This window comes from Pelmatolapia mariae, linkage group LG7 (genome assembly GCF_036321145.2).
Source record: "Pelmatolapia mariae isolate MD_Pm_ZW linkage group LG7, Pm_UMD_F_2, whole genome shotgun sequence".
NCBI classification, from domain to species: Eukaryota; Metazoa; Chordata; class Actinopteri; order Cichliformes; family Cichlidae; genus Pelmatolapia; species Pelmatolapia mariae.
In genome coordinates this window covers 40608479-40632301 of record NC_086233.1, presented here as the reverse complement: position 1 = coordinate 40632301, position 23823 = coordinate 40608479, and the positions used below count along the sequence as shown (strand labels likewise).

The following is a 23823-nucleotide window of genomic DNA, read 5'->3' as shown; positions in this document are numbered from 1 at the left end:
TCACAGTGGTAGTAGGTTTGTGTGGTCCCAAATAAAATATTCCATAGAATGGGAAGATCCAATGATCAAGACTTCAGTGACTAAAAGAAAACACAAAGTCTAATTTATAAAGGTTTCAATTGTTTGACAAGTACACTCAATTATTTAAGCAACCAAATGATATAAGAATGATTCAAGTTTCTGTAGTAACATTAAACAGACCTCTGTGTTTCTGTCACTTTCAGACCGTTCCTGTGTTTCCCTGGGGGTTTGGTAATAAGTAACATTATCTTTGTTTGCTTTCAGCGTGCAAGCGGATGAATCAGAGAGCGACTCTGTAAACTTTAAAGAACAGTGTTAGCACACCATCTAGTGGGGAAATGTGCAGCATACACAGTGTGACAGAATCTCTGGGTAATCATTGGGGATTTCTAAATCTGTGTAATCATCAACATTATTAGTTTACCTTAAACTGTAATATTAAGGCTGAACTCCACAGTCCCACAGTTACAAGCAGAGTCCTTCCCTCTCTGTTACCGTTTTTTGCCCACTAAAGAAATTAGTCCTCTGTGTACATGAAAAAACACAAATATGTTCTCAAATATGTTCTTTTAATACAACTTAATATTTACTGACTTCTGCAAATATAAAGCAAATACCCATCCATCCATATTCTGCCACTTATCATCTCTGCTCATACTGTTGCAGAGGCAATAGTATGAGCAGAGATGCCCAGCCAGCTACCTCCAGCTCTTCTTGGGGGAGAGAGAGGTTTTGCCAGGTAAGCTAAGAGACATGAGGTCCCCTGTGTCTCCCATCTGGATATAATGTACCTGAAACAGTAGTCCTGATGCCCAAACTCTGTCAGCTGGCTCCTTTCACTGTGGATGAGCAGCAGTTCTACTCTGGGCCATGCTATGCGATAACTAGCCAAATGTTAAGTTGCCAGACTAAGTTTGATCCAAAAGACCCCCAAGATGATGAGAACCAGGACCCCAAAACCCTTTCCCAGATGAGGATGCCAGGAATCCCACCCTCCACTCAGGCCCGGGGAAGATGACGGTTATGTCGACCATGGGGCTCGGCTGGATTCTGCCCCAATGAATTACTCCTATTGGGGTCTAGTCCTTTGTGGGTCAGGGTGGAGACCTTGGTGGTGTGATTGCTGAAAACAGCCTCAGATATACTCACTCTACAGCATTAAATACTTTAATATGCTATTGATCCCCAGAAACAGTATGTATTATTTGAATGAGTAGTAAAAAAAATTGCAAATACCATATAATTTAAAAGTTATGTAGAGTACGTTTGCAAATTGATAGTGAATTAGTTCACTCTGAGTTGAAACCTTTTTTGGAATTAACCACTGAACTAAGCAGTGGCTTGGAGCTTCCTCTTTCACAGTCAGTACAGCAAACTTCGACGGAGCATCAATCAAAACCGGACCGACGTGGGGACCCACCCATCCCGTGACGTCACTGGGCTCTGACAAGCTGGTGGTGCCGGAAGAAAAGATGGCGGATCATGAGGAGCAGCTATCCGACGAGGAAAAGGTAAGATGCCGATTTAATTCTAGGTTAAACCTCACAGCGTGAAACGGTAACATCCAAAATCTGAGTTGCATATGGTCCCGGCTCTCGGTGCATCCTGGCGTCGACCGGCATTGTGAAATTTGGGGAAAACCCAGGCCTCAGCACAACCTCTGCTGCTTCTGCTCTTATTTTTAGCTCAACTTCCGCTCATTTGCGAATTTCAAACGGAGGCTCCTTGTACGGTCCTGACTCAAAATAGGAACCGTGGACGTCTTATACACTCACCTATGCTCACCACCCGTTCTCTTTTCACCCGGTGGACATGCCATTTCACTCACGGGTCTCTGCTTACTTGTGTTATGGAAGTTTTCATGCACCATGGATCCGCTAGCTAGGTTAGTTAGGGTAGCATAGCCGCAGCCTGCTAACAGACAGCCAGACTTACTAACACGCCCTTTCGCCTGTTGGGTGCCCCTTTTCTGTCTTTAGAAGTTAAAATATTGGAAGCGGTGGAGTGCCGTGTCACTTTATGAAGAGCAAACTGTAAAATCAGCAACCGTATGCTATAGTCTAGCTAGTTTGATAACTCTCGCCCCTCTAAGAAGTAGCAGAGAAAGGTGAGGGAACTACGAGTTCCCCTGAAGGATATGCTAGAAATTAAAAACTGCTTTTATATTCTGTCCTCTCGTTTGAAAGTCTGTTTCTACTGCTGTGAAAGCCTCATAGCAACCAGTGTTGTTTCTAAAACTGTAGCAGAAAACTGACTCATAATTTAAGCAGGATTTACACCAGTGACGCCCTTGCAAGAGTGCTGCAGGTTTTTCTCATTTCCTTATAAGAGGACATGCATAGCTGACAGGACGTGTGCCTCAGCTAAGGGGTTTGCACGAATCCTTGTTGGACTGCTAAATGCATTTTTTCGTCGCTAGATTCATTATAGGCTTTGTTAACAAAGTCAGCAGTTAGCGACGAGCAAATTAATATGGCACCTTTTATGCAGGGTATTTATTAATTAATTGTCAGCCTTATAATTTATTTATTATATTGTAAGGTATTAAACTATAAAAGTTTGCAAATGTTTATTGTAAACATTTAAAATGTATTTAACATTGTTTCTAGTGTTTATTTACTTGCCGGACTTCACGATTTAAATGCATAAATGCCTCAGCAATGAATAGATAGTACGAAGAAGCCATAGTTGGAGGTTAACATGCAGAAGGGTGTATATAAATGTGTAACTGGTAACCTGTGTTAAGGCTCTCCTCATAAACATGTAGTTCTTCCCACTAACCTTGTTAATATCGCAGTTAGCCATTAAAAATAAATCTTTAATAACTCTTCTGTTTCCATCCTGTGAGTTATGTAACACACTGTTCAGAGTAAGAACAGAAGAAGGGTTTGTTTCATTTTGCCCTGTTCCACATCAAACTGTAAAAGTTTCCAGAGTTCTTTTTAGCAATTTAGCAGCTGCATTTGTATAATTGTGTTACACTTTACAACTCACAAGCATCTGCCATTAACCAAGCTTCGAATTTATAAGTGACTGAGGCCGTTGTATGGGTTTTTTTCTTTTTCTTTTTCTTTGGTCATGTACTACATTACATTTCAGGACCACCTGAAATGGTTTTTTTCAGGTGTGTTCACACAACATGAAGCTGTGGTAAACTCATTGACAGCATTGGATTTTGGTTTTGCGAAGAGGATGGGAGCTCCTTTAATCTTGTAACCACACTGGTTTTGACAATTGTTAAGCCACTTTCATATTTTGACCAGACAGTTTGATTTTTGCAGAGCTGAAAGAATGATGATTGGCTTCATGCCAGGCTGACTGGTAGTGACACCAGACACGCAACCAGTGTTATGCAGTGTTTACCTGGGGGGAAATTGCTCATTTCCTTCTCCGAATACAAGTGGTATGAGGCCAAGATGCATTATGCATCTATTCATGGTGGGTGCGTTCCATTAAAAGCGTAGAGTTTTCCATGCAAACAACGCAGCTACATTTTGTAGTGTACTTTAAAGGGCCGTCTCCGGTGCATTCGCTCCGAGCAGTCAGCCATCTGCTCTGGGCCCTCAGCCCTGTTTTGTAAAACACTGAGGGGAAAAAAACTTGAGGGAGGAACTGAACATTTTCTTCTGCTTGACACAGTGACAGTGGGGAATAGTTTCTATAATTTATGATTTAGTTTGAATATCCCTTTTACTGTCCAGTGATGATTTGTTGAATAAAAGCAACTCATCCACGTGAGTGTTGGTGACCTGCCAGAAACTGTAACAGTGAATAAAAGTGACAACCAATGGTACTTTCCAAACTCTTAAGTGAGAAATCTCCCTATTTGCTTTTGTGGGACTCCGCACTTACTCTGATCTGATGTTAGTGAGATGACTGTTTTAAGTTGTGGTGGAAGGAGTTGCCGTATTATTTTGATAAGTCTGGAACTTTGTCATATACAGTAAAGAATTTGGAGTTTTGCTCTGGGAAAATACTTGTTAAATGTGTCCCAGGAGATTGAAGAATTTCTGTCCTGGTTGTGTTGCGGCCGTTAGCCTCATTTTGGTATTCATAAAAAAGAAAAAAAAAAAAGCTGGAGCTCCCTGTTTGAAAATTAATAAAGAGACTCTGCCATTTGTAAATGATTTAACAGCGAGAAGAGTCATCTCTTCCACAGTTACCAAGCACTGCTGTGAGACTTCTTGAGTCATTTGGGCACCAGCCTGCAAGCTTCCTGATATCAGTACAGAAAGAACACACAGTATTACAGGAAACTGTTGTTGCACAATCTGTTAGCAGTCAGTTCTGTTGCCTGAGTTTAAGTGTCTGGGTGTCTTAAGTGTTAAAAAAAGCAGTCAACTCTATTATCAGTCAACTTTATGGTTTTGCTTATTGCTCAACACAACATCCTCACTCAACCCCTGGCTAGTAAATCAGACTTCTATCAGTACAGGAAAAAAGCTAATTTAATTACTTTCATATAGTGCTTAATCTTTAATAACAGTATGAATTATTAGCAGGTTTATTTTTCAAATTAATAGTTTAAATTAACAAAACAATTGGTGACTGAAGCTTTACATGTTAGACTCCTTTGTGCATGCTGTAGGTTTTGCTGCTATAAAGTTGTTGCTATAAAGACTGGTTTCAAAAGAAAAGATAAGAAAGAAATTAGTTAACCTTTTTTTTTCTCAAGTGATTTGTGCTGTTGGGGAACCATGTGGCCAGCCAATCAAGTTGTTCGACATATTATTATTTTTATTTTTTAACAGCATTTAGGATGACGATCTAGTACACAGTAAATTAATTCACAGGCCAGCCAACCCGTTTACCTAATAACATGTACTTACCTTGACTTTGTCGTAGGACTTTGGTAAAAGGAAAAGATATTTGTAAGAGTAGTCTGACTTTCGGTGCTTTGGTTCCTGTTTCAAGAAAGAGAATTAAACTGTATAATCGGCTGTGACAAACTTCACAGCGGAGGTGGTACTGTCGAATGCCATTTATATAGGGTTGCAAAGTTTTTATTATATTTTGTTCATTGACCCTTTTTTGTTCAACTAGTAGTCCAAGATATTCAGTTTCTATTAAAATATGATAATGGAAAGCAGATCAGTACACTTGAGAAGCTGGGACCAGCTGAATTTTGGGGGATTAGAGTTGAGGAATAACTGGAAGTATTAATCGGATACAATCACTCAATAGTTGAAAGCATCACATGGTAGTTTCAGCATTTTTGAGTTTCGGTATTTAGTTCTTCCTCTTGTAAGTTGGGAAGAAATAGCTTTATACACTGTGAAAATAGCTGTTGGTGGTTTTTTTTTTTTTTTGAGGGTTTACAAGTGTTTCAGTTGTCAGCAAGTACACATGACGCACCCATGCTGGTGAGCAAAAGCAAACAAAGAAGCTAAGCAAATGTTATAGTTCCCCCTTTTGCCAATTAAAGGGACACAGCACTCCTTGAAGCAGAATGATGATCCAGACTGATGGGAGCCATAGAGGATGAATAACAATGCAGATTTATGTTTTGATGGCGATGAGACCATAAATGTGAAAGGAGCACCACAAAAATCGAATGAAACATTTTAAAGCAGAATTAGCTTCGGTTTTGTGTAACAAGAGAACTGGACTGTCATGGCTGATAAATGGTACTGCTTCAGGTAAAGTTAACATGTTTAATTGTCAGGGAAGACAGAAAAAGGATAGTTGCTTGATTCCTACCTGGGGCATCCGTGTAAATGATCCATGTTGTCACGGTGCAGAAAGCCATTATGGTTAAAATTATGCACCAAATTCTGTGTATAGGATAAAGCCTGTTGTGATTTTTTTTTTTTTTTTGGGGGGGGGGCATTTGTCTGGCTGGATTTCAATAAAGATTAGAATGGCAGAAAAAACTGTGTCAGAAAATATTCAGATATTACAGTGATTTACATTTTACAATAAATTACAGAGAACAAGATTCTTGCAGAGTTCTTCCTCTTCTGGGAGATGCATTACTCAGATTTTCTCTTGAAATCACAGTAACTCATTTGGGGTTGTTTTTTTTTGTTGTTGTTTGTTTGTTCTTTTGTTTTTCCAGATTTTCCAATGTAAAAGCTTTATTTGCAAACTTGAGTAAAAAGAGCTATAAAGAAACCTTAAATAAGGTCATTATTATCAATAAACTAAGAGTGAAAATAAATCACCCTTCATTTCATTTGAAAGTCCCAACAGTCCCAGATGTGTCCCTGAGCTTGGCTTTGAACAGCTGTCTTAGACCATGGGGAATACATAACTAACGGCCAGAACTTGGTGGTTTTTCCATTTTTAACAGACAAATTCAGGAGTCCTGTCTGTATGTGGCTGTAGCAGAACGAATGTGGAGATGTGGGAAGAGTTGTCCATGCATGGTTGTCTGTCAGAAAAGGACCCAAAGATTTGCCTTCCTTAAACTTAAGAATGAACTGGAACTGTGGTTGATAGCAGAAGAGAGAACTCATGTATAGTTGTGTGGCTTCACATTTATACTGTTGTCTCACATCAAACTGGTTAAGGCAGCTTTACAGAAAGGAGTAGCTTTACCCTGGTAGGTCTGCTGTCTGGAAGTTGTAATGCAAACTGCTGGTACTAAATGTGTCACATAGTTGGCTACTTGGAGTAAAATGACCCTATTCCTGTTGTGAGCCAAGGTGACATAATCTGCAGTAGACAAAGCTGCCTATTCACTATTAGTACAGTTAAAGGTTTACTCACTAACTACGACCAGAAGTTTGATTCTTGCCATAGTATTCAGCATATGTATTTTTTTTTTTAAAAAGGAAAGAAAAAAGAAAAAAGTTAGGGTGTAGATGCCTTTAATGATATACACTTTTAGTTTGCCATCAGGGTTGCAATTTTCTAGCACTGGTGATGGATGAAGTCCAAAGAAATGCTGTGAAAGGCAACAGTGGGAAGAAATGAAAACTTTCACATTCATTAGTGGAGATAAAAAATGATTTCATTGTTTTCAAATTTGATGGATTAAGAGTTAACTAAGATTTATTAAAACTGCATTCCTTGTAATTCAATGAATGTGAATGAATGAAAGTCAGTAGTGTAACCCTGAACAAAAGGACTAGAGCAGGTGACAGAGGTAATATGAAAAAGAGAGCACATAGTTCATAATTCACATACATCATAATTACTTTAAAAAGTCATAATCTCTTGCCTCTCTGCCTCTGATAGTATTTATCTCCACCATCACAGATGTTAGGTCTTATTGGTTCAGCCTAATCTTGTGTCGACCAGCCACCACCTTCTTATTTTGATCAGCAGTGGGACATTTCTGTTTAGCCTGCGGCTACCTGACAGTCTTCCTCATCTTTCTTGCATCCTGCTGTGTTCTCATTATTCATACATTTTCATCACCAAGACCCCCAGCATTTGCCCCTGTCAGATTGGGTTGTCTGTTCTGTAGCATTTAAAGCGCCACGGATTTCTTTTCCTTTTAAATCTAGGATATTGAAATGGCTGCATGCCAAGTAAGGGAATCAAATTCACGGACATTGTAGAGCTTAAAAAAGGCATTGGTAAATATATTGCCTCAGTTTATTCCTGCTTTTTTATGTTATTGTCATTAGTTTAATGCATCTGGAATTGCGTGATAATGATTAGGACAAGTGTGGTTTCAATGTTAGTGGGTGTCATTTGGGATTAAAGAAAAGGCTCTTACTAAGAGGGTGCAGGATGTGAGTGTCTGTTGCAAAAAAGCGGGGTTGTTGGGTGGTATTATGAGGATGAATATACAGTGAGCAAGTTGAAAGAAAGGACACCAGCTGGTGTCTGGACCAAGAGAGTACAAAGACACAAGAATCCCACACCACAGGGGGTGCCTGTGCTCCTCATTCTTTGTGTGTATGAGAAGCTCCAGTATTATTGTTCCAGCTTTTTGGTTAGCTTGTGCCTGCACACCAGCTTCTCATGCTCCACCCTCTAAGAGCCATTAGAAAGATAAGTGACTAAACTGTTAAGGAGTATTTTAAAAAGCCCTTTTTTTGCACAGAAAAAAGTTTGTCTGGGTTCTAATCAGACTGTGATCCAATCATGTTCCTTTTTCTTTTAACTGCAGTAAGCATTAAAAAGTTGGATATGAATTAGAAAGTGATTTATCCTAAGCTGTGGAGATATGTAATAATAGGGATGCAGTGATCCAACATTTATTTAACTCAAAAAGATGGAACGGGTATCTGTGGTAATGGGCTGATCTATTTATTTCAGTTCTGTGTTGTTTGAGTTTACGTCACCATGCAGCAGCTAGTGGTTTAGCTAATGTAGCACAGAGTTGGGTCAAAGCAGAGCGACCGCATTTTGGAGGTATTTCACACCTCTTACACTAACAATTTTTTTTCTTTTTTAATGCTTGCATAAGTATTTCACTTAATCAGAAACTGTTGTGAAATGCATTGATATGACTTAAGCTCAGAGTAGATGGTGCTTTGGCTTTTCCCTCTACTTGGAAACTCATTTATTTTAACTTATTGTGTCTGGTCACAGACATTATATAGGGTACAAGCTACAAGGACCTTGGTTCAGGTGCAACTGTGAATGACAACAGTTTGCAGTATGACTATCGCTGGTGCAAAGAAATTAGATAAACAACACCCATATACTTTATCAATTATTTTATTTATCTTGTGTCTGTCACTTATTATTCTACTAATAAATCATTACATTTATATTATTAGACATATTTAATTGCTATATTTTATTTTACAATCTAAGGAAACCAACATTTAAGTTGAGCCTGACGTGACTTGGTATAAGCAGAATACCCCAAGCCAAGATGTGCACAAGGTATACAGGAAATTAGCATGAATTCAACTAGTTGCACAGCAGTGTATCAGAGTTCACACACTAATGACTGGGAGTTGTTAATATAATTCCCTGTAGAGATTTTTTTACTTGAGCGCTGCCCATCGTGGCACAGTAGCAGTCAGTGCTCAATGATGAAAATAGGTCTCAGAGCCCTAAAGTGTCCCAGCATATCTGTGCCCCAGTGTAACACACTGAGAGAACACTTAACATTGTGTCCACAATAAAATGAGCAACTGTACTGTAATTACCTCGATCAAAGAGGTTATGTTTGTGGTACTGTTTGTTTGATTTCAGAAGCAGAATCAGTTTCAAGTTTGGTAGAGTAGAGTTGGGCATTTCAAGCAAAAGTAGTAGTCAACATTTACTGGGAACTATGCAATGGTTCTTTGAAGATCACCCACCATGCTAAACTGCTCTTAAATTATTGTAATCTGTCGTGGTACTTGGTTTTAAATGGCTCATAAATAGATCCTTATTGCTTGTCTGAACAAAATGTATCCATGTCAACATTTTCCCCCCACCCAAATAAACCCAAAAGGCCAGCACTGAGCTAAAAATTCTCTTAGTGACGATACCACAGCCTTCTATACATGTTTGATGATGCTCTGCTACATGCGCAGTGTTGCTTGGGCGGTGGAGACTCAGTGCAATAGTAAATCAAGTTTGAGGTACTCGGAGGAAGAAAGAGGTGATGTAAGAAGCTTTTAAAAGTCAATACCTTTACTTGTAAACTAATGGAGTGTCTCCATTCTCCTGCTAGTGAATAATTTTAAACCACAGTATGCTCCCTTGGTCTTAGACTTTCATCTCCATTTCCTTAAAACATGGTTTTTAGCATGACTTAATTGTAAAACCATCCCCATCCCTCTCACTAGCTGTAGGTGCTTCACAGTTAATTGTGTTAAGTTCACACAGGAAGATTCAATTATCTGCAATCAGTGTTACTTGAAGTACTGTTTGAGTTGTTGAGTGCTTGGAAATCTGTTTTTATAGCAAATATTCAAATAGTTTTCTATTCAGATTTGTGTGTGTGTGTGTGTGTGTGTGTGTGTGTGTGTGTGTGTGTGTGTGTGTGTGTGTGTGTCAGGGTGAGAAAAATATTTGAAAACAAATTCCAGTGACTTGCTAAGGTTTTTTGCAGGCTGTTAAGGGTGTGCCCTGCTTCTTGTCAGTGGCATATTGGGAAGCCCTCCAGCCCCCCTGTGTCACCATGAATAACACATTCACAAAGGGGATTTATGAATATTACAGTATCACATTACAGTAAAACTGCAAAACAACACATGAAAATAATGTAGAATAACAATTTTTCTGACACTGAGATGGTATATCTAATGTCCAGCTGTAATTACAGCTCCTGCTGAACTTAAGCACTATAAATAGACTTTATTGAAACGAGATCAGGCTGAAAGGACTTCAGTTTGATGTCAGATATTTGAACTAGTTAATGTGCTCTCAGTTTGTCTTTGGTAATAATTAATATGTATGTGCGTGTGTGTGTTTTTTCATTATTAATCTGTGAATATAGTCGTACTTCCAGCAGTGCAGATCTAAATTCCACCCTTAACACATTTAGTACTCAAAATTGGGTTAATTCTGATTTAACTACAGGAGAAGTGTCCAGTAGCTAAAATTATAAGAGCCCAGTCAGCAATATGACGGCTCTTTTAATTAAGTCGCCTAAAATATTTTGGAAACCCCATAAACGCGTCCAGCTCAGCTCTAATTCCAGCTTTAAAGAAACCCAACTCATCCCCCCCAAACCTTGTAGCGCAAATGATTCTGTGTCGAGGTAAAACACCTGTTGGTCTTGAATAACAAGCAATTTTTGCCTTATATGCTTTGCTGATCCTATGACATCTCAGCAGTTGACTGGATTTGTACTTTAATGGATGAATAATTAGCTTAACTGACTGGTGTTTCTGTTGCCGACTAGCAAGGGCAGCAACATATAAATATCCAGTTTAACTAACCGCACGCATATCCAGTGCTTACATGTTTTACCCTGTAAGTGCTCCTGTTTTAGATGACAATGACAGTCATCAGGGTCTGTTCCAAAATGCACTTAAATACAATTAAGAACATGGATATGTGATGGCTTTGTTTTTCTACTTAGCTGATATAACTAGACTAAATAACATGTAAACCTGGTTCTTAGAAAAAGTGTGTGTGTGTGTGAGTGAGAGAGTGTGTGTGAGAGAGAGAGAGAGAGAGAGTGTGAGTGATGCAGTCTGTTTACACTGCCGTCCAGTATAATGAGGGAAACCCAATGCAAATTAGTCTTCCCGCAGGGATTTCAAGTCATAAACACACACAAACAGTTTTCTGCCATCTGTTTAGCAAAGACTGTGTTTATCTGTTATGTGCTCAAATACACATGAATTTTTTTGTTGTTTAATGTAACTGGGTCATGATGATCTCATGACAGATTAGACTAATGCAGATAAACTTTGATCTCAGCATAACAGAGAGACACACACAGACACACGTTGTTTCCCAAGTGCCTTCCTTTCTCTGAGCATTGCTCATTAGCAAAAATCAATCTGCCGCTCTCTTTGAGTGCCTAGCAGTAGTGTATATACACTCACTAATAAGAGCCCATAGGACCCACACGTGCACACACACATTCTCTCTCATATACACACTTTCTCTGATATACCAGCTTGTGAGATGAGAGGGAACCTGGCTGAGCTGCTGTCCTTTGCCAATGATAGAGTGAGGTAGAAATGTATAGGGGTAGGGCAAGAGACTGTGTGTGTACTGGTGCTCAGCACATTTTTATTTCCTTATATGGTTGTAAAGCAAGCAGGAGAGGGAGGGGCTGTCAGCTGGCTGTCAGTTTGACATGTGACCTGGAAACAGGAAGTGCTGTGGTATAGCAGAAGAAGAGAAGTATAGGAGGTTTAAAAAAAAAAAAAAAAAAAAAAAAAAAGAGACTGTTCGATGCTGCTCAGATGTTCTGGAGACTGAAATGTCAGAAAAACCTCACTCCACCCTCCAAACCAGTGAGACAGTCATGTTACACCCTCTGTTGGTGGCACTGTGTACACATGTTTACACTGTGAATTTGAGCTGAATATGAATGTCACATTTTAGCCCCTATTTAAAATGCAGTCAACACATTGATATTTCTGATGTTTAAATCAGACCACTGACATGTAACCTCTGCCTTCTATCTTTGGTTTTAGGTACGCATAGCGGCTAACTTTGTCATCCACGCCCCACCAGGAGAATTTAATGAAGTTTTCAATGGTGAGCTTTCTGTTCTTGTTCCTCTGTATATTCTTTCATAAGATTGATAACATTGCTCAGAACTTTTAGTATAATGCAATGTATGAGTCTGCAATCACAAAACATAAATACATAAAAATGTATTTGAATCGCTTGACTGTTATGTACAAAGAGACTGTCTGCAGCAAATTTTGTTTTTACAGTTTCCAGTAACTCTGTATTGACAAAAACTATTGTTAAATGTAAAAGTGAGGGAAGTGAAAATATGAAAGGCAAACAGTGAAAATATGATATAAATAATTATATGGATAATGTTTACAATTTTTATCATCTGTGTATTTTGTTGAAGAGATATTAACTTCAACTTGTGTTAGAACCTAGATGTACTTTGGTATTAGTGCTGGGCGATATGGAAAAAATATTTATCACGATATGATTTATTTTATATCACGATAACGATATACATCACGATATACCACCTGACCTGTGGTCATCTGGAAAGTATGCAGTCTTTAAACAGCGAGTGGAGAGGGTGCAGTCTTTGTTTTGAGTTACCGTAAAGCATGTCGCAAATCTGGGTGCACATAAAGCAGCACCATGTTGCAAAACCACAAGACAGAGTTTCTTTGCGAAAAATATCATTTTTTTATACTTTATTTTCTCTTGCATAAAGTTAAGAGTATGTATAGTGAGAAGACAACACTAATATATTTGCACAGGCTATTTAACCCTTTAAGACCTACCATAGAACCAAGTCCGCCAGAGCTTATCTTTACATTTTACATGCTGTAGTGCCATTTGTGGGAGCATTTCAAGTTGCTATACATCAATACAACCGTTATAGCCCAAATTTTAATAATATGTATGCATTAAGTCCATAGTAACTACATAAATTGCAAAAAAGTGCAATAAACTACAAAAAAATTGAAAATCTTTTTTTTACATATATTTCTAGTTAGAGAAATTTAAGAGGCTTATCCCTCAAAACTGTAAATACAAAAAAGTTGCACAAAATAGTTTCCAACCACGAGAAATTTATTTTGAGTGTCTTCATAGTTTTATTTTTGAGATACACAAATTTTTATATACTACAGGAAAAATGAAAATAAATAAATGCAAATTTGCAAAAACACAGCATGTGCATCAAAATAAACTATTTACAACAGTGTAATTTGACTTCTAAGCATCCCAGAAACGATACAGAAGAGCATAAAGTCAAACATGACTTTTAAAAACACCAACATAGGCTTTGAAGCTTAAAAAACTACATTTTCCGCGAGAATGACGTCACTTCCGGTTTCGGACAGGTAATGGCGGACATGCGATAGTTCGCGCTGACTTATATTCCACCGTAGGAAGTGTTATGAACAGCTGATCGGATCGGCAAAGCCTGTTTCTGGAATATTATGTTTTTGTTGCTGGAAGTGCTTTTTATGCAGTTTTTGCAAAGCTATATGTGGAAGGAAACCGTGACCTAGGGCAAGCTAATGGAATAAGATGTAAGTACAACTCCTACGGTTTCATATGCAAAAAAAACATTATTGCGCTACCTTACGTGGTTACAGTTCTACAGGAATTTAAAAATACTTAGGGAAAATGGAGTGTGCCTGCTCCGACCGGATGTAAAGGGTTAATGATATATTTTATGTAATAATTTGTAAAATTCGGGTTAGAAACGATAGAAACGATAGAAGACAAATGGCACGATAGACACTTTTCTATCGTCCACACGATATATATCGTCATATCGCCCAGCACTATTTGGTATTATACCATTTTGCACCATCAGATGGTGTAATGAGTCAGTGTCAACTTTATTGAAGTGGCCAAATCATTGAGAGTATATTCTCATTCTCTGGCCCCCTGGAAAAAGCAAGCGCCTCTTGAGGAATTGTGGTTAGCTGGAAAAAAATATCAAAAATTAAGCTGCAGAGCACACATCTTAAAACATGAGATGTTTTAAGATGTGTGCTAAACCCACTAATAAAATGTCAGTGGTGCTGAAATTTTTAAAATACTGCCTGGTGTAAATACAAAAAGAATCGGAATACTTTGTCAATCCTAGAGGAAATGATTTGGTCACAGGTGCTCCAAGACAGTAAAGCAGCCTTTGGTACATGCTTTAAAGCCGTGCCAACTATGTTCTAAGTAAACAATTAGAGACTTGTTTTAGTAAGTTTTTATTTTTAGTTTGACAGCTTTTGTCAACATTAGAGCCAGGAGGCATCAATGAAGTGCGAACTGCTCAGGAGTTACAGAATGCTGTATTTGTGTTTCTGTTGTATATGCCCTAACCCTTTTACATACAGTATAGCTGGCTACATTGAAATAAATAGTACAAAAGTGAGTCCATACATTTGGCCACCCTTTCAACCATCATTGGAGAGCAAGTCATGTACACACTAGGGCTGCTCAATTAATCGAATTTTAATCGTGATTATGATCTGGGCTTTCAACGATCATTAAAAATGACTGAGCCGATTATTAGCTCCTCCTCTCGTGCTGCTCCTTGTGGCAAATTGAGCGCACCTCTCTGCGTTTCGAACACGTGTCACAACAATTAAGAGGACCCGAGGGAAGCTCGGAAAGCTAAGCAGAAGTTATTTGGTGAGGAGAGGATAATGGCTGCTGAAGAAAGAATGCCGTTGGTTGAAAAGAGAGGTAAAACGACTTAAGTGGTGTGGAAACATTTTGGGTTCGCGGAGTCAGACGTGGATCAAGTAGACATAGTGTGGAAACTTTGCTACGGTGTCGTAGCTGCACCACAGAACAACACTACAAATTTATTCAATCATTTGAAGACCGCTCACAAAGTGACATACGATCAAACAATGAAGGAACATAGAGAAAAAAACTTTTGACAACAGCTGCTTCATCCTCACAGACTTCCATTCACGCTACCCTGTACAACGCGACTAAATATCCCACCAGCTCCCAGAGACACAAGGAGATAACAAACGCGGTAACGTTTTCCTCGCCAAAGACCACTGCTCAATTAACACAGTGAACAACCAGTATTATGCAGTATTTTGAAGTTCACTAAACATAGATGTTTACATTTTTCTTTTTTTTTTATATTGCAAACATTTGCACTGTTTTCAGTATTTGCACACTATTTTATATTATTTTTTGACATCTTTAAAGCCATTATTCAATACATTGTTATTGTTAAATAAATATCGTCAAATAATCGAGATCTCAATTTCAGTGAAAATAATCGTGATTATCATTTTTGCCATAATCGAGCAGCCTTAGTACACACCATTAATGTACATTACAGTACTGTATCAGTGCAGCACTGTTTTGTGTCTTTGTGTAGGTTTCTCACACTAAAATAGTTTTGGTTTCAGTTAATACAGAGGACCTAAAATGGAATCCATTATTTGGATTTTATGGCCACCAGGAAATTAAATTGAGACTGTGATGTTTTGCTCAAAATGTGTCTCGCCCTGCAGCACCAGAGTTGACACCACACTGTCACAGTAGTGCCCCTCGAGACAGTGTGTATGTGTGTCTTGGCTTTGTTAACGACCCATCCTGGCCCGGTACATGTCGTCACCTCAGAGGAACGCCTTTGGGGTTGTCTGTTTACCGCTTATCACAGCCTGTCAGCCACACACACTCATATGCACACACTAAAAACAGTCCCCTGTTGCAACTTTTCCCCCTTTCATCACTATGTGATTATAGCCTTTTCCACTGAGCTAATTTACCATGTCTGCTTCACTCCCCTGGCATAGATGCTGCAAACACCAACTGCTGGCAGCTTTGACTTTAGTGTTTGTGTGCGTGTCATGGAGATAATCTGCTGTTCCTGTATTCTTTCCTCTTCTCCCACCATTAATAATAATATGACAATTTTTCCTCTTAGATGTGCGATTGCTGCTCAACAATGACAATCTGCTCAGGGAAGGTGCAGCGCAGTAAGTCTTCCCTTGTGCTATTTCCACAATTAAAAATTTTCAGATGTTAGATGGAAAATACAAATTTGCATTGCAACAACTGAAGATGAAAAGGGACTACAACTTGAAATTTTTAATTAAAGCTGTCATAGACCAGACTAGTTTTAGTTGCTTAGGTTTTTACACCTGACCATTTCTCCCCTGTCCAACACGTTAACAACAAGAAGAAACCATTCAGTTTACATCTAAGGCTACGTTTACACTGCAGGTCTTAATGCTCAATTCCGATTTTTTGATCAAATCTGATTTTTTTGTCTGCTTGTTCACACTACAAATAAAATGTGACAGCAAACGCGCTCTAGTGTGAACCCTCAAAGCGGCCCGCATGCGCAAAAGAAGACGTCACACACAACGCGCTCTGTTTAGACCCAGACCAAACAGTATTGTTTGACTGATGGCCCTTAATATAAAGGCTTGTTTCAGACTTTACGTTTCCCAATTTTGCTTTGAGCTATAAAGTTATTTTGTTATTTACATATGGCCTAATAATTATCCTTATTGCTGTTTTAGAGAGGAGCGGCGCTTCAAAGGATAGTTGCAGATTTCTGTCAGAATCTGCAGATTATACATTACAAATAAAATGTTCATGTTTCTCCAACGTTGTCTTTCCATCAGTTTCACTAACATCTACACTGGATGACCAGGAAGCGTTCGCGATGTCTTCTCGGGCGCTTCTCCGGCATTGATAATTGGCGTCTGTCTTGTGTCAGTGACTAAAAAACGGATTTAATGCGACATGACCATTCAAACCACAGTCGCTTTCTAAAACATCAGATATGTATTGGATTCAGTACCACATACGAAAGTGACCCAGATCGGATTTGAAAATATCGGATTTGTGCCGTTCACACTGTCATACCATGATCAGATATGGGTCGCATAGGGTCAAAAAAGTCAGATTTGATGCGCTTTCGCCTGCAGTGTGAACGTAGCCTAAGAGTTCTAGACCTGGACATGCTGAATAGTTAAAAGTTAATCAACACATATTAAGATTGAAAAGTTTTAATAACCAGCAAGGCGTGACTCCTTTGTTTGCTATCTAACTAACTTGGTATCTCTCTCTGTAGTGCATTTGCACAGTACAACTTGGACCAGTTTACCCCCGTGAAAATCGAGGGCTACGAAGAACAGGTGAGCTTGTGCTTTGCTTTTTGACCCTGAGGTTATGGTAGCAATACAGAAGCTAAAGAACAGGACTTTTATTACTTTTGGCATTAGTCACTTTATAACTCCAACGCACAGTTAGATACTGCTATAGTTGATGCACATCAGAAGAATGAGTGACTCAGTTCATAAACTTTTTCCATGTGGACCAGGCAGTCACAAGTGTGACGTTCCTGTAATGTAAAAGCACAGTTTTATAGAGATCTGTTTCTTTAGCTCATCCAGCCAAGACTATCATCAGAAATAAAAAAGTGACACTTTTCTTAGACTTCAGGATTAGAAGAGAGATGTTAGCCTCCAAATATATTATGGTTTAAGTGACGCAAAACATAGTATAATTGTATCATTGGCATTAAAAGAGACAAATAAAATTGGATGAAAGATCAAACAAGTCTGAATCCTCTCCTTTAGTTCCTGCAACACAGGATCACATAGCCACTTTTATTTAAATGTCACTGTTTCCTTGCTGTGCATTTGTGTGAAGGTTGAACACTGCTGAATGAATGTGGCTGTGTTGGCTTTAGTAATGATTGCAGTGTCTTATGTAAATATGTCATCATGTCCCTCTGTTCCCATATGCTGGGCTGAAATTCCCCTGTCTGATACCCAGCTAGCTGAGCTAAGTGTTGAGGTGAAAGGCAGAAGATGGAAAGTTCAGGCTGATGCCTGTGGTTCCTATTGTTCTCCATCCTCCTCTTTTCATCCTTTTGTCTCCTCTTCTTCTCTCCTGTCTCCTTAGATAATTTACCACAGCTCTACTTCTTTATTGTGCTGTTCTCTTTCCATACATGTTCTTGTCTGATTATTTATTAATTTTTCTTTCTTACATGTTTTACTTATTTTTTCCAGTGCTCTTTCATTTTCTATTTCTTGCCCTTCCCACAGCTCTCTTTATCATTCCTTTTTTCCCCCTCTTTATATTTCAGGTCTTAATCACAGAGCATGGTGATCTTGGGAATGGCAGGGTCTTGGACCCCAAGAATAAGATCTCCTTCAAGTTTGACCACCTGAGGAAGGAGGCCAGTGACCCACGGCCCCATGATGTTGACAGCTCCCTGGAAGGCTGGAGGAGTGCTGTGGACTCTGCCGTCAGGGCCTATGTCAAGGAGCACTATCCGAGCGGTGTCTGCACCGTATGTTCAAGCCCACTCTGTTACCAGAATAACTGAACTGCTCACCTCAGAAAGTTCATTTTTTCATTGTGTGTTTAAAGCTATTAGTTTATGAAAACATCAAGCAAGAGGGAGTTCTCCCACAGGATCTGACTTTGGAGTTCAAAACACACTTTACAACTACTACACATTGCTCTAAGCTTAACAGCAGAGGCTTGTGTGTGATATAGATGACTGATAATTGGGACTGAAGCTCACTGTTCTCTGGTGTTTTCCTACAGGCTTATAAAAACAGATACATTTAAAAGAAGTCACACACAATTTAACAGAACTGCTCAGAATACAAACATAAACCAGAGCTTTTAGGACCAAAATCTCGTGTCTTTGCATAGTGATCCTCTTCATTCAGAGATCTGTTTTCTATAAAATTAGAACTTTAGTGGCCTTCATTTTGTTTCCACTTGCATTTCAAGGTTAACATTTTGTTTTATACATTCATTTAACCCTTGGGGATTGGAACAGGAAGGGTATCTAGTTTTTTTTGTTGTTGTTTTTTTTAAATCCCTTGCAACAAAGTAGCAGCTAAAAGTAGCTTAATGTTATTGGTGATCAAAGACAACATGTACAGTCAAATTTAATCAGTTTCAAGCAGGAAGCAGTGGCAGGCCAGTATTTAGATAAGCCTGCCTTTTACTTTGCAAAACAGCTGTTGTCCTACTTATTAAAACTGGCCTTGAGTTGCATGTGAAATCTGAAAGTGTCTTTTTTGTCTTTTAACTTCAGATTTATGCGAAAACCATTGATGGACATCAAACCATCATCGTGTGCATTGAGTGCCATCAGTTTCAACCAAAAAACTTCTGGTATGTATAAAACAGTCAAAACATTAGTATGATATTTTTCCCTCCCTTATATTTTCTGATATTTCTTGTGTCTCCTCCCTTTCTGCTTTCAGATTAATCTTTTTTTCAGTACTATTATTTAGGCAGATGATTTTTAACCTTAAGAACAACTTCATGTTAAATACAATAAAACCATTGAAATCCTCAAATGTTTCTTCAAGTGTTTAAGGACATTGCAGTAATTGGCACATAACTCCGGACTGTTAGACTCTGTTGATTTTGATCTGGTTAATCTAATTGGATAAGAACTGCACCAATCCTCTTTGCTGCTGGGTCTTATTGGTCTTATAAGTGTTGGGTGTAGTAATCCCAAAACTACTGTAAGTGACTGCTGTAATGAGGAGCCTATGGTTCGAAAGTGAAATAAATTTTATTTATTTATTTTTTGATTTGCAAATCACAGTGAAAAGGATCAAAACCTTCACATGGAGATTTTGTATCTAATAAAAAAAAGATATATTATAACTTAATGATTCAAAAATTTGTCAAAATCTGTAAATATCATTTTTCACTCTTCTGTAATGCTTGCACCCCCACACTAAAATAGAAGTGCGTTTTATTGGAAAATTGGACACTGCAATTTTCACCCTTTGCAAAGCCACGCAGTTGGCCGAATTGGATGGGAGGCCGGTTCAGACCTCAAGACCACATATTTGATCAGAGCACTTTGTAATAAGCCAGAACTTCAATGTAGTATGCAAATTTTAGTCAAATTAAGAAAATCGGCAGTAGAGTGTCCACACTAATTTCCATGTCTGTTCACTACATATTAGGAGATGGTTCACTGACGTAAATAGCTGTTGGTCCATCATTAGTAATGCTTTTACTGACATAACACAGAGCAACTCTATGAACAAGGTGTAACACTTTACATCTTTATGGATCTTAACAAAACTCTTCTATGTCATCTTAACTCAAACTCTTACATTGCTTTAAATGAAGGCGCACAGCACATTAACTGGTCTTTAAATGTGATGCTATACTTCATACTGTAAATACTTTTCTTACTATCTGTATTGTCACTGTTGTTGACCAAAAACACAAAGTCATATACCTTTTCTGTTTATTTTTCAGTATAGGCGATGACAGTTGAGCTAGTGTACTGGACAGTTAGCTGAGTCAAGTAAAAGTGACTGAAGTGTGTTTATCTTTCCTTCTCGTTGTTTAGGAATGGACGCTGGAGGTCAGAATGGAAATTTACCATCTCCCCCTCCACCACCCAAGTGGCAGGAATCATGAAAATCCAGGTATGTTATCTGAACAACAATCTTTAACGTAAAAAGGACACACTGTGTTGTGTTATGCATGTCAGCATGCATACTCAAACTCACGCATACTGACAACATTTGCATGTAGACTTTAATCAAATTCAGTTTCTTTTTTTTTCTTTTTTTCTTTTTCTTTACCGTGTTTTGTTTATTTCTCACAAAGTTTGATTAATTTCTGTTGCACCCTTGTCTACTTTTTCCCCATAAGCTCAGTACTAAAATGTTGTGTTCTTGGTTTTTGTTGTTGTTTGCTTCACTTTTCCCCCCCTTTTTGGGGGGAGTGGCTTGTTAGACCTCTTGAGATTTGTTTGTTGGCACACAGCTCTTTGATTTTTTTTTTTTACAGCTCCAATCATTTCATGGCACAGAAGAAATTTTGGTTATACATACACTATATATTTCCATACATATTTTTAGGTTCATTACTATGAGGATGGAAATGTCCAGCTGGTGAGCCACAAAGAGGTTCAGGAGTCCATGTCAATTTCTGTGAGTATTTCTGTGAAGTCCAAGCAGAAGCTGCAACGATCATTCCCCATACTTTTACATTTGTATTTATTTAGGGTGATTACTTGTAATTTTATGTCAGTAATTAAGTTTTGACCTGGTACCAGCTTCCAGGGGAGGTTTTCTGCTCAGTAGTTGCAGTGTAGGTTTTAAAGTTTCTTTTTTGTTGGATGCCTTGTCCTCTCCCCTCTTCAAATGACTGTCATGTTTTCAGAATGAGGCTGCAACTGCAAAGGAGTTTGTTAAGATCATGGAGGCTGCAGAGAATGACTATCAGGTATGTCATGAGATTTCTTTGAACCTGAACTTTCAACTCAGATCAGAAGTCCTCACAAATGGTGGGAACATTTTACAGTTATGACTCCAGCACTTACTGCCGCACTAAAATCTTTTGTTGTTTGGCTTTTGTGTGATAATCTGTTACTTTTAGTTGTGAGGAGTTTGTGTTACTCAAGTCAGGAGATAATGAAAACATTCTACACGTTCACAAACCCGCAGCACAGGAAGTCAGGTTTTAGAGTGATAATGAATAGAAAGCTGAGTCACTTGGATGAAGCTGGACATTTTTAGAGAAAGCTGGACTTTCACAACAAGGCCTGGAGAAAACTCTGACATACCCTAATGTGGTTATAACATTTTCTGTTGGCTGTTATAGACCATTATTGAGTCAAGTAAAAATCCAAAAGTCTATTTTTCTACACCACACAGACTTCTTCAGACCTGGAGAAAATTTGGATTTATTTGAGTAGATTTTTTTAAATATCCAGTCCCCTCTCTGTCTTCATCCTTGTTTCATTCCTTGTAGACGGCCATCAACGAGAATTACCAGACCATGTCGGACACTACCTTCAAAGCCTTACGCCGCCAGCTTCCTGTGACACGCACCAAGATCGACTGGAACAAGATCCTGAGCTACAAGATTGGCAAAGAGATGCAGAATGCTTAAAAACAGCAAAGATAACAGTCAGATCCCCACTCCCCGCCCCCAGCCCCTCCATCCCCATCCAAAAAAATGTTGCATGACTGGATAGTTGTATCGTCTTTGTACAAACAATTAGAGAAAACTGGGGCAAAGAAAGGTTTGGTCTCACAGAGTTCACATGACACATTGGATGACTGTTTTGATTTTATACAGACACTCTTAACTCCTGTATACTGAATTTGTGATCGTATTTGGGAAAATCTATCTTGAGGAAACTTTGCGAGACATAGGACACAGGGTGGACACTTGTTTGCATAAACACCCTTATGAAATAAAATATTATGTGTGCAGTAAGTATTGCATCAGTGAGACCACACCTTTTTGTTTGATGGAAATCGGTTAGAATTTGCAATAATGGTGAAAACAAATTCATTTCTGGGAGAATTTTTGTCTGCATTTACAGAGGAAGTCAGTTACTATGGCTGAAACGAACAACTCCCCACCCCACACCCCTCGTGCCCCCACCACCACCCCAAAAAAAAAAAAAGGTTTTGTGTTCATTGACTGATATATTTGGCACAAGCAGCCACCACTGTCAGCCACTCAATGTTCTTGTTCTCTCATTTTGGTACTTCCCCCTCACCCTTTGTCCTGTGTGTGCGCTCTCCAGCTTGCAGCACTCCTGGCTACCTTTTGACTTGATATCGTCTGAACTCTCACTCAGTGCAGGGAGTTCTGTGACCACTTAACAAGCTTAATTAACAAGTCATCAGTCGCGAAAGTAATTTGCATAATGTCCAATTTACAATAAAATTTAAAAAAAAGTATCACTTTCTCCTCCAGTGCTTATTTTTATTAAAAACAGAACCTGACTGTATTATATAACAAGGCACATTGTAATATATACCTGTATGAAACATCCTGTCTGTCAGTTTGGTGATTTGTTTCCATGAGATTAATTGTAATTCAGTCACAATTATGTTGCATTAAATGACAAATTTTCTATTTACTGACTCAGTCATAATTTCTGATGCTATTTATTGTGACATAAATGGGGAAGAAAATGATAATGTTTGGGTTAAAACAGATAAACAACCACACTTGTGCATCACTGATTTAACTTAAGAACAGATTTTTAATATGCAATTAATCAGTAAGTCTGTTTTTTCCATATTCCATCAGTCTGCTGCCATTAAAGATGAAAATCTTTACAAGTGATCTACAATAGAAAACTGAATTGGTACTTGGTGCCCAATTTTTGTTTTTCTCTATATGGATAAAAACATTTCCATCATAAATGAATGCAGAAAAGATATAAAAAATTGCCATAAATTAAATGTCTAAAATTCAAAATTTCCTTGGAGTGGCTCCCAAATCTTCAAATGAAATGTACACCCGTGTTAAAATAAAGTATCTGCGATATCTTCTAAAGGTGTCTCTCAGGGTGATTCATTTTTTTATATTTTGTTTTCATTATTTTAGACAAAACAGGGATAATAAAGAAAAAAAATGTTGCACAGAATTTTGGCAGCAGGCAGAGATCCCAATATGGCTGTGGGGGGAATACCAGCTGCATGTGCAGTATGAGGAATTTTTCCAGTTAGATTTGACGGCTGACAGACTGCTGATTTTATTCCTAAGGCAGGGTGGTTGATAAGTATATAACAGGTTAAAACTACAAACAAGGTGTCATGAAGCAAAGTGTTATGATACATAATAGTTTTTTTTATTTGTTTTTTACACTGGGAAAATAAATGACAAATTGTTAAGACTATAAAAATCACATGAATAATTCATATTGAGCTTAAATCTTTCCAAAAAAAGTGTTTGCTGGCTATATTTATTTAAAAACTCGAAATCGCCAACATAAAGGTGGATTTATTCAACGGTGTTTTCTGCAGCTCGCTGTGAGCTGTAGGTGAA

At 38.3% G+C, this 23823-nt stretch overlaps 1 protein-coding gene across 1 annotated transcript; it reads left to right on the top strand.

The window, feature by feature from the left end:
• Positions 1-1432: 1432 nt before the first annotated feature.
• LOC134631111 (F-actin-capping protein subunit alpha-2) lies at positions 1433-22905 on the top strand. Its single transcript, XM_063479100.1, has 10 exons — positions 1433-1532; positions 12021-12084; positions 15935-15986; positions 17093-17156; positions 18116-18322; positions 19085-19164; positions 20372-20450; positions 20889-20960; positions 21193-21255; positions 21784-22905. Exons 1-10 carry the CDS (start codon positions 1494-1496, stop codon positions 21922-21924), a joined length of 861 nt encoding a protein of 286 aa, XP_063335170.1. The 5' UTR covers positions 1433-1493; the 3' UTR covers positions 21925-22905.
• Positions 22906-23823: the final 918 nt, after the last annotated feature.